Genomic DNA, 13415 nt, shown 5'->3' on the forward strand with positions numbered 1-13415 from the left:
TCAATTAAATTAAAATGCTCATGAAATTAGAAAATTTGCAAATTTAATATTTTATCATTCGTGAAACCTGGACAAAAGCATCAACTCAAAGATGAAAAATCCAGGATTACGAGAAAGTTTCGTTCGAAAATGTTAATTTAACGCCATAGAATGAATAAATGTTGACATCAGTGATTGCTAAAAGTTTTGTTTTTGGAAATTAATGATAAACATGTAAATGCACCGCTGGACAAAATTATAAACTCTTTTTTTTTGTTTTATTTTTTTCAATCATAATTTAACCAAGTTAAAAAAAATCGTTTCAGTAAAAATAAATAACTGACTAAATAGTCCTTAATTCAGTATAACTCATAAACTTTATAAAATAAATAATTTGATTTAAAAAATTCTCAACTTTAATATCTTAATAATAAATAAAAGCTGGACAAAAGTATTAGCTCAAAAATATGAAACTCTGAAGTTTGTAGAATTTTATTCAAGTACAAAAATAAACCAATGCTGAATTACAAAATTACGTTACTGCATAAACACAATTATAAGTTGACAAAATTGTATTTATTTTTTAATTTCAATTAAGTAACATTTGAAATTACTTTAGTAAAACAAAGGCATGGATTTAGGAAAATGTAATTTTGCTACTAATATGGATAAATTGAAAAAAAAAAATCTATATTTGAAATGTTTTAAAAATTAGCACTGCTTTAAGTCTAGTTATCGGTGTAAACTACTAACTTTTAAAAACGAGTTGTTGGGAAACCATTTTTCTGAATTACCTCGAATATGCGACTGGGCATAGATTTCACAAGAGTTTCCAACAGCTGCAGTGGCATATGGTTCCATACTAAAAGTATTGCTCTTTTTAACTCTTCTGTAGTTTGGTACTGGTGCCCATCATGATAAACTTTGCGAACCATGGTCCCCCAAAGGTTTTCAATCGGATCAAGATCCGGCCATTTGATAACTTTGATGCGCTTGAACCATTCTTTTGTACTTTTCGCTGTGTGCACACTCACGTTATCTTGCTAAAATAACCAGTTACATCAAGGAATCAGATGAGCAAAAGGTAAGGCATGATCTTCCAGCATTAATTGGTAATCTTCAGCGTTCCGCCTTCCATTAAGAAAGGCCAATCCTGCTTTAACATGCTGAGAGAAACCAGCCCAAACCATTTCAGAACCTCCACCGAAGTTTCGGGTAATTATGTGTTGTTCTTTTTTTTCTAATGTCATGCCAATAGTATCTTAAGCCATCTGGACCATCCAAGTTGAATTTTTTTTTTTCATCGGACCAAACAACTGAATTCCACTTTTTTTTCCAAGACATATGTCTCTGTGCAAACTGAAGTCTTTAAATACTATACCGAACCTCCAGTTTTGGCTGTGTTTTCATTTTTCTCCACTTCATATTCTGAGCTTGTTGTAGAACTCTTCTAACTGTCCTCGAGCTCACCTTGAGTTTCAAAGTCTTCAGAATTTTGCTGGAAGAAGCTCCAGTGTTTGATGCTGTGCGTAAAATATATCTTCGATCTCTCTCAGTTAGTTTCGAATGCCTCCCCGTCCTTTTTCTTTTTCCATAACTTGGGGGATCCTTCAGTACATTTTTTACTGCCCCTTGGGAGCATTTAACTAAATAGGCGATTTGGGGCTGGGTTTTACCAGCACAGTAGGCCACAATTTTTCCTACTTGTTGATTTAACTTTACTTTTTAAACTTTTACTTGAGACATATCAAAACTCAAAGCATGACGAACTTAACAATTCGAAGGAGTAAAAAACTTGCAGAAAAAAAGCGCAGATCATTCTGAACATGAAAACAGACGATAAAAAGTTTTACTTGAATAATAATGAGGAGAAAATATCGTTTGAAATGAAAATAACTTTATTATTATTATTTTTTTATTCAGTGGCATTTTTTCGTTTGACATAATTGTAAAGAATATAAGCAGTAGCTAATGACAAGAATGTTTTTATTTTATTCTTCAGAAAAGAAGTTAATGATGAGAAAATCCAAAACTTAGAATATAATACACAAGAGCCCTTAAAGTTTATTTATATATCAAAGTTGAGAATTTAAACAGCGTTATTTGTTTTATTTAAAAAAAATTAAACTGGGTTTAATTATGATTGAAAAAATTAAAAAGGTCTTGAGTTTATAATTTTGTTCAGCAGTGCATTTAAATGTTTCTCATTAATTTTCGAAAACAAAATAGTTAGCAATTACTGATGGCAACATTTATTCATTCTATTGCTTTAAATCAACGTTTCAAAGAAAATTTTATTGTAATTCTGGATTTTTTACTTTTGAGTTTTTGCTTTTTTCCAGGTTTCACGTAATGATAAAATTACGCAATGACATTAAATTTTCAAATTATTTAATTTCATAAAATTTTTAATTTAATTGATGAGCTGTATTACTTTTAGAACTATTATTATAACCATTCACTATTATTTCACTTGTACTAAAAGGGAAAAATCGTTTAATGTATTAACCTTAATCTTATTTTTATTGTGCATCCATTCACATTAAATGAACTTCTGAGCATTTGTTTTAAAGAGTATTAAATAGAGGAACTTCAACCTTGGTTTCTTATCTTAACATGATTATTATTAACATAGATGCTGCCCGCCTTGTATAGTGGTCAGAGGAGTGTGACTGCGATGAGGTGGTTCCGGGTTCGAATCCCGGCTCGGGCATAGATGTACTTTTTCTCTCCTGTCCTTATCCTTTCTTTTCGTGAATGTGTTGTTGGGCCGTGAATGGTTGCCTACCCTATAAATGGGCCTTATGGCATGTATGGAACTGGGCAAGTCGGACTTCACACCAAATTATGGCACAGTTGAAAAAGTGAAGCAGCGCACCCGAAATTGCCAGCCTCGCTGGCACAAGACAACATTAACATAGAAACTTAAAAACTACCCCTGATCACCCCAAAATGAAACTTCAAGTAAATTCCCAGGAACATAAAAATTTAGTTCAATGGCAACGAAGATTACTTCTTTAAAACGAGTGCTAATAGTGTAATTTTGAGCGAATTTTTTTACGTGATTTTTTTTTATGCGGTCCCTATCTGCTGCCGCACAAAAACAGATTTGAGTGCATAACATTTTCATCCTCCTCTATCTGGTTTTCCTGATTTTGAAGTATTTTTTTTTTATTACTATTGTTTTTTTTTTTAATACTAAAAATACAGAGGAATCCGTTTAATTGGACCACCGGTTATTTGGACCAGCCGCTTATTTGGACTAAAACTCAAAAAAAAAAAAAAAATCCCATTACACAAGCCTAATATTATTCGCTTATTGGGATCAAAATCCGTTTTATCGGACCAATGAACATGAAAACAAATTTGAAAAAAAATTAAAAACCTCCCACTTGGCACGAATTTCATGTGGATCAACGAATCTTAATAGTTAGTGCAATAAAAAATAATAATGGTTCCTTTAACTTTAAATTAAACCCAGCAATATTTACATGAAAAAAATGGTTAATGAAACACCCATTACATGGCGGCACTGTTCCAGCATGGATTAAATTTCAGTGAAATTTCAAATTTCTTCAATTTAGTTAGCACTCTCAATAATAGGTTTTTTTTAAATTTAGTTGTTAAAGTACATAATTTACATTTTCATTGGAATTTTGAATGGCTGATTAGTACTTCTTTGCACTTATTTTTACACTGTCACATTTTCAGTTACTTTTGGATATTGAATTAAGTCGATACTGACTGGAAGGAATAATTAAAATCGTATCGATCAGAACACGTTGTTGAAAGAATGCAAAAAGATTGTTCGCATTATTTGAATTTTTTTAATAGAAAAATTTCGTTCACAGCAATTTTTCTTCTTAGTATGCTCACTATATATGTATGGTTCACAATAAACATAATAGCATTTAAATGTTTTGTGTAACATGTTCTATCAAGCTACACAGCTCCTGTTCTCTTAATCGGACCAGCCGGTTATTAGAACCAAAATGGTCCCGTCCCAATGTGGTCCGATTAACCGGAATTGACTGTAATAATAATAAGTAAACTAGTGTTTGAAGTATTTAAAAATATTTTTGAACTATTCAAATAAATAAGCAAGAAACAAATAAATCCAAAACTTATGCTATTTACCTATTATATGTCTTTTCTTTCTCTAATCTAGTAGTCTGGAGAAAAATAAAATCACTATGTGAGAAAAAAAAGGGCTTTTTTCGAATCAATTTTACCTTCTAGCTTTTGTTCCTGTTTAAGTAGAAATATTTTTAAACAAAAAAGTAACAAATGAAAACATGGTGTCCTTGCAAAAAAGTTTCGTTCAATTCATACTGCGCTCCTAAAGTTGTGACGAGTGTCAGACAAACATGACATGCATTTATTCGTATTAAAAACCTACTTCCTTTTTTTTTATTCATTATTTAGAGTCAAATTATGTTTGACATTTTTTAAGTTTTAACAATATTGTTATGAGAAAAAATATTTCAACTTTATTTATTCATTGATATGTATTAATTTCATAATGGTGATAAAGACACAAAACATATTTACTTCCAAGATAAAATTCATGGATCCAATATTGAACTTAATCAACAATTCTTTGCAATGAAAGCCTTTAAAAGCTCTTGTTTCTCAATATTTAATTAAATTATAAAACTAATAACAACACCTAAAATCTGAAATAACAAACTAAAAATGATTTGTTATGGAAACATTAAACTGGTGTAATAATTTATGTGCAACTGTCTCAAGAACGTCGATGAAAAATTCTTACGGAATTTCATTACTCTACATTTTAAACTACGAAAAAGTCTTTTCATGGACAGCAGAAGCTAAAAATTTTGCGACAAGAATTCCAAATATAAAATATTTCGTTTCTTTCAAACCAAATTTATTCAGGGAAGTAATTTATCATCTTTGACTCCAAAAGGTTTGAGAAACGGAGCATTAAACGTTTCATAGTTCAAATATTATTTTCTGATAGATGATAAATTTTCTTTTGTTCCAATTTCATGCTCAGTGGATTTTTAAGAAATTGTTGTAAATTCCAGAGAAGAGGTTTAAAGTTTCTGATATTTTTCATCACAATGTATGGCTAAGGTAAGATTCTTTTATGTGCTTAGATGAAACAAACTACTATATTACAAAGGAAAAAATATTTTTTAAAGCTTTTACACATGACTAAATGTTCGTCTTAATCATTCTGAAATGTATTTTTTAAGTTGCATATTTTAAATTATTTAAAAGCTGTAATACATATCTTTGAAAGAAACTAACTTTAAAATTTTCAATAGCAAACAAAAGTAGTTATTTTTTTATCAGAATACTTTATAACAAAAATAAAAAATTAAGAAAACTATAGTAAATAGGTTAATGAATCGAAAACGGCGCTTTTCAATCACTTTTAACCCATTAGCTGGTAAAGTTTGAAATTATTTTCTTCAACTGCCTTAAACTGTTGTTAACTAACTAAAAATAAGAAGTGGGACGCACGTACGTCTAATCATAGCCTAACTTGTTACTCTCAAACTAGCTCTTTCATTAAAGCTCCACAACACAACTGAAAGTTCAATATTTACGAATCTGTAACTGAATGAAACCCCTCAGTTAATATGTGTGAGGACAAGAAATTTGGTTTTGTTGTTTAAGATTAATTCGTATTGAACAAACCAGAACGACTGACTTTTAACGATACATTTCAGCATTGCCAGCGAGATAGTAGTTGGAAAAAATTTTTGGAGGGGAACTTCGAATTTGGTGAGGTTTGGGAGTGGTGTACTTGACAAACGAAAAGGCAGTTTGAGACCAAGTTACATTACCAAATCAATTTTTTTACACTTCAAAAAAGGACATATTTCGTGAGAAGGCGTTTCTGCCAACTACAGCACTTCTCATAATTCATATTAACAAAACGTTAGCTGCAGAAAAGACCTTGTCCTTGAACATAAACTTGATTTTCTGTTTTGAAAAAGATAAATAGTAATACACAAACTAGTAATCTCTCTTACCTTATAAACATCGAAGTTTTCAATGATTGAATCAAAGCAAGTGTATAGATCATTTAAAAGATCAATAACCTGAAAAAAAAGGAAAATTACTTCTCATAAAAAAATATGCATCATGATGCATTTCAAATCACTCAAATCATGCATTAAAGAAAATAACAAGCAACGATAAAATTAAAAATTATGAAAAACGCTGACTGAGTCGCAACTGTAGAATCAAGAGGGAAAATTAAAAATCCTTTTAAAAGCCTTATTTTATTAAAAATCAATGTCAAGTATTTTATTTACTATTAAACATAAACTGGCAACAGATAAAAATTTTAAATCATTGCGTTTTATTTCCTTGTCGGCCAACAATGAATTCGGTTATCAATCGCGAGAATAAAAGCTTAGCAGTCATCAAACTCTGGTTTAAAAAAACGTTATAATGCGTATTCTATGGAACATGGAAGTTCCAAACATTTTCTATCAGACGCTGAAAAAAATTCTCGTTATTTCAGTAGTAAATTTTAAAATTTTTAACTAAGTTTTCACCGCGAAAAGCCTTTTAGAGATTTTTAATTAATATCTTCGTTAATTAATGTCATTCGAAGACGCAACCTAGCTAAAAACACTCTCGATCAACTCTCCTTTGGAACAGTTTTTTTCTTCTTTTTTACAAAATCGATTAATCCGTTTAGGTGCTAGAATGCCTCAGACAGACACACAGATACACACATATACAGATACACAGACACGTCAAACTTATAAACCCCTTCCTTTGTCTGTCGGGGGTTAAAAAGAGCGTAGTACAAAGGCGAGAAAAAAAGCTATCGCTAAAAGAAGAGTTTTGATTCGACATTCACTGAAATATTAAACTAAAACTTTCACTAGCACCCTCGGGTGACTAAATGATTAAACACATAGGTAAATAGATCATTTGCTACAAAATACACTTTTTTTACCAAGATAAATTGTGACATTTCATCAGGAACCGGAAGTAATCTCTAATACAGACATCAAGAAAGCTCCTCGCTTCATTTTTTCAACAACAAGTTGAAAAAATGAAGCGAACTCTCAACGTTTTATTTCACAAAACAAACATTTCTTCTCCACAAATATAGCTTACAATATTAATCGCATAGGTAATAGTAATTAACATTTATTCTATTAAATATTCAAAAATATTACTCCATAGGAACACACCGTAAAGACGTTGAAATGTGTCCTTAAAGTTCAGAGACTATTCTCAAACGTATTTCCTGACACGTGCAATACGCATTAATATAAAATTTGAGTAAATATGTATTTAACGAAAATGTTTGATTTATCTAATTAACGAATTTTTAATGGACTCTGCTTTAAAGCAATACATATAGATGCTTCAGATACGCAAATATAGTTTTTAAATGTGAACAACACCATCATAATTTTTTTTTTACTCCATTTCGTTGTGTTAAAACCGTTATCTTTACTAATATAGCAGTTTATTTTTCTTTGCGATTTTCACTTCTCATAAAATGAAGTTCAGTTTCTCTTTTAAGTTATTCAATAACAGAAATAGATAGCACGTTTAGAACTTTTAAATGGAACCTTTTTAGAAATAAAGGGCTCTTTTTTATTTCATTTAAAGTAGCTGAAGTTCAAGAAGCTAATTATACAAATATTCGAAAACGCTTTCATTTTGTTCAACGGAACGTGCTGTGATACGTTTTTTTTTTTTCTTTCTCCTAATTTCATAAAATAATGATAACATGAGCAGCACATATGTAACTCGAAAATAATTTTAAAAATCCAATAGTTGCAAAAATAAAAGAGTGCACATGTTGTATCAATTAAACATATTGTTAAAATTAATTACTAAACATTTTTGACCTTTTTTATTTTTTCTAGAAAATGAAATTAATTTAATTTATTTAAATTGCGTATGAAATTATTTGTTTTAGAAAAGATAACTGCATGAATGGTTGGATTTAAAGACTTATCTAGTATCATTTTGAAAGTCTTTAAATAAACATTTTTCGTTTCAAAATTGCGACTTATAGTAACTGAATCATTTAGTCTTTGCACCATGTGCCCAATAGTTCAAAGTAAAGTAGCTTTTCAAAAAATACTGTCACTTGCGAAGCTTGTGTACTTAAAGGTACTGGTCTTCATTGGTCAGTTCGCAAGTGTTGTGCAATGAAGCCATTTTAGCTTCCACGTACCGGTTTTATGTATAAAGATGTGAGCACAAACACAACTGACAACAATACAAGTACATGCATGGAGTCCTCCTATAACTTCTACAGCAATGTATACCTGCATGGGAGTACTTTGGGCTGATAATGAAGTAAACCCAACAATATCACTAAAATAGATGGTGACACTGTCAAAAGATTCAGCTGTCACAGATTGTCCGTGTATGAGTTGGCTTGCAACAGACCTGGAATAAATTAAAAGTGTCAATATTTTTAGTCATGATGAAATAATATATGTATATTCTTTACTTATAGCCCATTACTTTTCGGAGAAAAAAAAAACTAATTATAGATGTTAAGACGAATTCAACAAGGAATAGATGAGACCGACAAACTTATGTTTAAAACAATGGAAAGTTATTACATTCTAGTTACTATTCTGTAGCTACGGAGAGGTATCGCATTTATAAGGTTAATTAATATGTTCTCACCTAGATAACAATTTCCGGTTAGTTCTCTCGGCTGAAGACATCGCTAAATACTTCTCCAAGTTCAATAGATATACAGCAGCAAGTTTAGCTAATGGCTTAATGATTTTAAAAATTGATAACTCAAAAAAGAAAAAAATGAAGAAACTTCAAGATTAAATTACACTAAGTTTGTAGTTAAATTCTAATGGCTGAAGTGTTAGCAAGAGGATGTTGTTATCCCAATACCAAATTTATATAAAGGGTTACTTTGATCCTTAGTCATCAAGGTTGAATATATTAAGATACACTCCTATGGACAGTCATTTAACATGTACGAGCCGTCTACGATCTAGATAAAAAATTATTATCAATAACAATTCGTAAAATATTCACCAACTTTTCACCACGTCAACTGCTAGGATTTCTAATATTTTCTACATTAAAGTAAAAGGAATGGAAAAAAAACAGTTCGAACATTTTTTTTTAATTTAATTTATTTTTAGCTGAATTTCTTATTTAGCTGAAATTTCAATAAGAAAACCTGCGATACTCTCAATTCAAATTTCATACAACGAAAACTTTGATACTCAAAGTTATCAAGCACCAATAAGTTAAACCAAATTTCTACGAACACAATTCCATGACACATTCTACCATCTCGATGAAAAGTTGCAAATGGTCACAATTCGAAAACTATCCACCGAATTGACGTTAAATTGTTTGACATACCATATTTTATGGTATGCAAGACGCTGTGGACTATAAAACACTTTCATATTTAAGCTTCATTTTCTGAAAACATTTATCGTTAATTAAATGAATCAATTAACAAACGTTTGGATGCACAAAAATTGCAAATTATTACATATTATATTAATTTGCAATTTTTGTGCACAAAAACATTGGTTAGTTAAATCATTTAATTTTCAAACACAAAGGTTCATTCGTATTCGTTATTTATCAAGAAGTTCAAAAGCCAGATTGCCAAGCATAACTTTTATTAATTCATGAAATCTTTAAAGTTGCAGAAACTCGTCAGAACATTCTTCTTTTAACAGATAGCTGCAAGACAGGCAGGAATTTTACATTAAACTCTAGATAGTTTAATTTAATTTTCGTTAACAAAACACAACGTAATATTTGAAGCCAGTCGCGAAAAAAACACTTCGTCTTATAATCCGTAAAATACGATGTGTACACATTTTTTTTCCCTCACCTTGAATTACAGTCGAACCGGCTTAGTGAAATAGGCAATTTGCCAGGAAAAATTATTCTAATAAGCGGGATATTCCATTATCCGGGATAAAAATAACACACATCAACGGTGTAGTACATTGGAATTTTATCACATTAAGCGGGATATTCTATTATCCGATATTCCATTAAGCGGGCTCGACTGTACTTTGCTCTTAATTGAGTTAGACTACAAGTATTGGCCTATACATTTTGTGCAATGCAGTAAAACAGACCCCACATAGGATACGGTGCGTACAGTGTGACAAAAAGTATCGAGTACCTTTGCGTCGTTACCTTTTCCAAATACAATCAAACTTACTCTTAACCAAAGACGGATCCAGCTTCTGGTGCTGGAAAGGATATTTTGGAAAGGGACGTCATAAATATCCTGTTTTTGGGTATAAATAGGGGACCTGGGACGATTTTTCTCGAAACATAAGTTCCCCGAAACGCTCTTTTTGGCTATGGTCGTTTAAAGGAGGAGGGGGAGGGGTCCTATCCCTCAATCTAAATCCGCGCCTGCTTTTAACAACATTTGATTTAGCGAAAACCCAGATTTAACAAAACATAGAAATACTTTGTTGGTACAAAGTTTATGGGAGAAATAACTCGTTTTTAATGAGGATCCCCGGATAAAACGAGCAATACCTTCATAACTTAGAAACTTTTTATTAATTCCACCTGCTAGGTCAGTTAATTCTTTCTTGTCAAGTTTCCTTCAACAGTCACAAGTCGACAGAAACTCGGTGAATAGTCATAAATCATGAAAACAAGTTATGATGTTGTCATTTGAAAACTACAAACTGTTCTGAAGCCATCTGTTCCAAATGACGTTTATTTTTTTTTTCTTGCGACAGTTGTTATCGAGACAATAACAACACAAGAAAAATACTAAGACAGTTTGATGCAAATTACCCTATTTCTTTTCTACGGTACGGAAATAAAAAAAAACACATAAAGCAAATATCCACGAATATTTATGATTTTTTCGCGAATCCGTTTTTTACGAAAACTTGATTACAACGGGAAAGTGCCACAGCCTCCCCACGCTTGATGTAAGCGAGTTTTTTTTTTTTTTTTTTGATTGTTTAAGAGATTTTAAAACTCCTCATGCACCACAAAGTATAACATGAGGCTTACAGAAGTAAGTAAAATGATCACAAAAAGCTAAAAACAAAGAAACAGGAGGCCAACCACAGGACAAACTTATTATACTTTGACTAAAGGTACTTCTGGTTCAGTAGAAAAATCTCCCTTTTAGCTTCACCATAAGTTAGCTTCAGCCACAGTCTGTGATCACAGTTCACTAACATGAAACGAAACAAATAGCTATTGAAGCTACCATATCCAATTAAAACCTGAGTAACCAGGAAGTCAGTAGATGACAAATGTAAACCTGGTTTGAAGCTAGTACATACAAAAGCATATATATCTTCTCCGAAGTACGTTTTTTTAAATTATTTCATGATAGTTTACCTTTTTTTTTAATTATTATTCATTTTTTTTTTTTTTGATCATTTGTAAGCATTTCTTGCGAAAAAAAAGACATTTAAAAATTTTGGAGTCAAATTATTACGTATATCAACTTGACCCAAACAACGCTTTAAGTTGATTCAAAAGAGGTAAAAAGAAACAACTTAGAATCGAAGCAACTTTTCTTAGGTAAAGTCAAGGCTACTAGTCAAAAAACTCAGTATTAGCTAGCTGAATATGATATAATTATTTAAGCATCCTTTACGACACTTGAAAGCAAGCCATATAAAAATATTTTGGTACTAAAACAAAAATTAAAAAAAATAAATAATAACTTCCAAAGAAAAGGTTCTCCTTCTTACGTACCAAAATCAGCTACATCCTCATAAGACTCGGTTTTTGGCAGACACTCCCTCCAGAATTAAAGCCTTTGTATCAACAAGACCCAGTATCAGGGGCGTAGCTAAGGGGGGGTTTTGGGGACAAACCCCCCCCCCCGAAATGTTTGTCCCAAAAAAATGGAGAGAGAGAGAGAGAAAGAAAGAAAAGAGAAGAGAAAGAAAAGAGAAGAGGAAAGAAAAGAGAAGAGAAAAAAAGAGAAAAGAAAAAGAAAAGGAAAAAAAATCAATTTTTTTTTTTCTGAATTACAGTGGTCAAAAATTTACTTCGCTCTCCCCCCCCCCCCTCCAGTGCCATTGAAAATCAGCTAAATGAGTGACCCTCAAGCGTAAAGACGCCTCACTCCTCACTGTGCTGCAACATTTTTTTGATAATTGAGTGAAATTTCACACTTCGCTTTAGAAATGAGATTGATTTATTAAATCCACGTATATGCAGCCTTTTTTTGTCATAGATTCTGAAAATTGTTAAGTATGTTTAATTTTATGAGCGGCGCAGTGAGAATATTACATACAGTTGAATCTGTATGTTTCGAATTTCACAGGAAGGAAAAAAAATCGAGATAAAGAGGTTTTAAGATACGGGAACTTTAAGAAACTTTATAGAAATTTGGAATATGATGGTGAAAATTTGAAATCGATACTATAGACCACATGGGCTCTTGATCAAAATTCCTCTGTATTAGTTTTGTTAGGTCTTTGTTCTATTATTACATTATTATGTGCTTTATTGCCAGTTTAAAGAAACTTTGAGCATATCTTTTTGAAGAAAACGTCTTTTATTGCTTTTTGGTGCCTGATTTTTTCTTTTTCTTGTTTTTTGATTAATTATTTATCCTCTTGAGGTTAGCAATTGCTGCAAATCTAACCTGGCCAATATTCTAGGATTTTCCTTTTTTCTTTACTTGAAAAAATCTTAAACTTCCCTCCTATCATCTTGGTTTTCTTTAAGGAATCATAATTTTAAGAAAGATAGCGATCACAGAACAGTACTAAACCAGATAACAGAGCAAAATGGCTTTTAACTTGAATGACCTTTAACCATGAACTTGAAATACTCATCCATAAGGCAACTAATACTCAACCTGTGAATTTCACCCCTTTACTCTTCTTCCAAGAAAGTGCTCGAAACGACTGTCCTTTCCTTAATTTTCCTAAAAAACCTATTCGTGGAACGCATTTCTCCTTTTTTTGCCCCCTCAGCCCTTTCTGTTTCGAGTTGAAGAAAATGCTTTTGCTTGCTGCTTTGAAGATCATTGAGCTTCGAATCCGAAAATGATAGCATAGCCGGAATTCGAGACATAAGGTTTTTGTTGGCGTTGTGCTGTGATAGTCAAAACGGCCTTTGCTAACCAGAAAATCCACCGCAATCACATCGATTTGTCGAAAATGTCAGCCAGTATTTACTGCGTATTCTTTTAAAAACGTTTAGTCTGAACTATTTAGAATAGTATATTCTAAGTGAACGTTGTTGTATAATGAAGAGAGCAAAACCGATAACAAGCTTTTCAAACCTCCCCCCCCCCCCCAAAAAAATGTAAATGACGAAAATGGTTGCTCTAAAAAGAGAAAGTTAACGTCCTCTGAAGAAAACGAAGTACAGTCTGCTGAAGCAGCATTAATTCCATCGAACCCTTCTGAAGGAAATTTTATTTTAATTTAAAAGAAAAACTGCATAGCATTACAGGAATAAAA

At 31.5% G+C, this 13415-nt stretch overlaps 1 protein-coding gene across 1 annotated transcript in view; it reads right to left on the reverse strand.

Moving 5' to 3' along the window:
• LOC129222846 (atrial natriuretic peptide receptor 1-like) overlaps nt 1-13415 on the reverse strand; it is a 185222-nt gene that overhangs the window by 17548 nt on the left and 154259 nt on the right. The window contains exons 16-17 of the mRNA XM_054857398.1: nt 8265-8388; nt 5988-6056 (exon numbers count right to left, since the gene is read on the reverse strand). Coding sequence (XP_054713373.1) covers nt 5988-6056; nt 8265-8388 — 193 coding nt within the window. The remainder of the gene's footprint in view (nt 1-5987; nt 6057-8264; nt 8389-13415) is intronic.

This window comes from Uloborus diversus, chromosome 5 (genome assembly GCF_026930045.1).
Source record: "Uloborus diversus isolate 005 chromosome 5, Udiv.v.3.1, whole genome shotgun sequence".
Lineage (NCBI taxonomy): Eukaryota > Metazoa > Arthropoda > Arachnida > Araneae > Uloboridae > Uloborus > Uloborus diversus.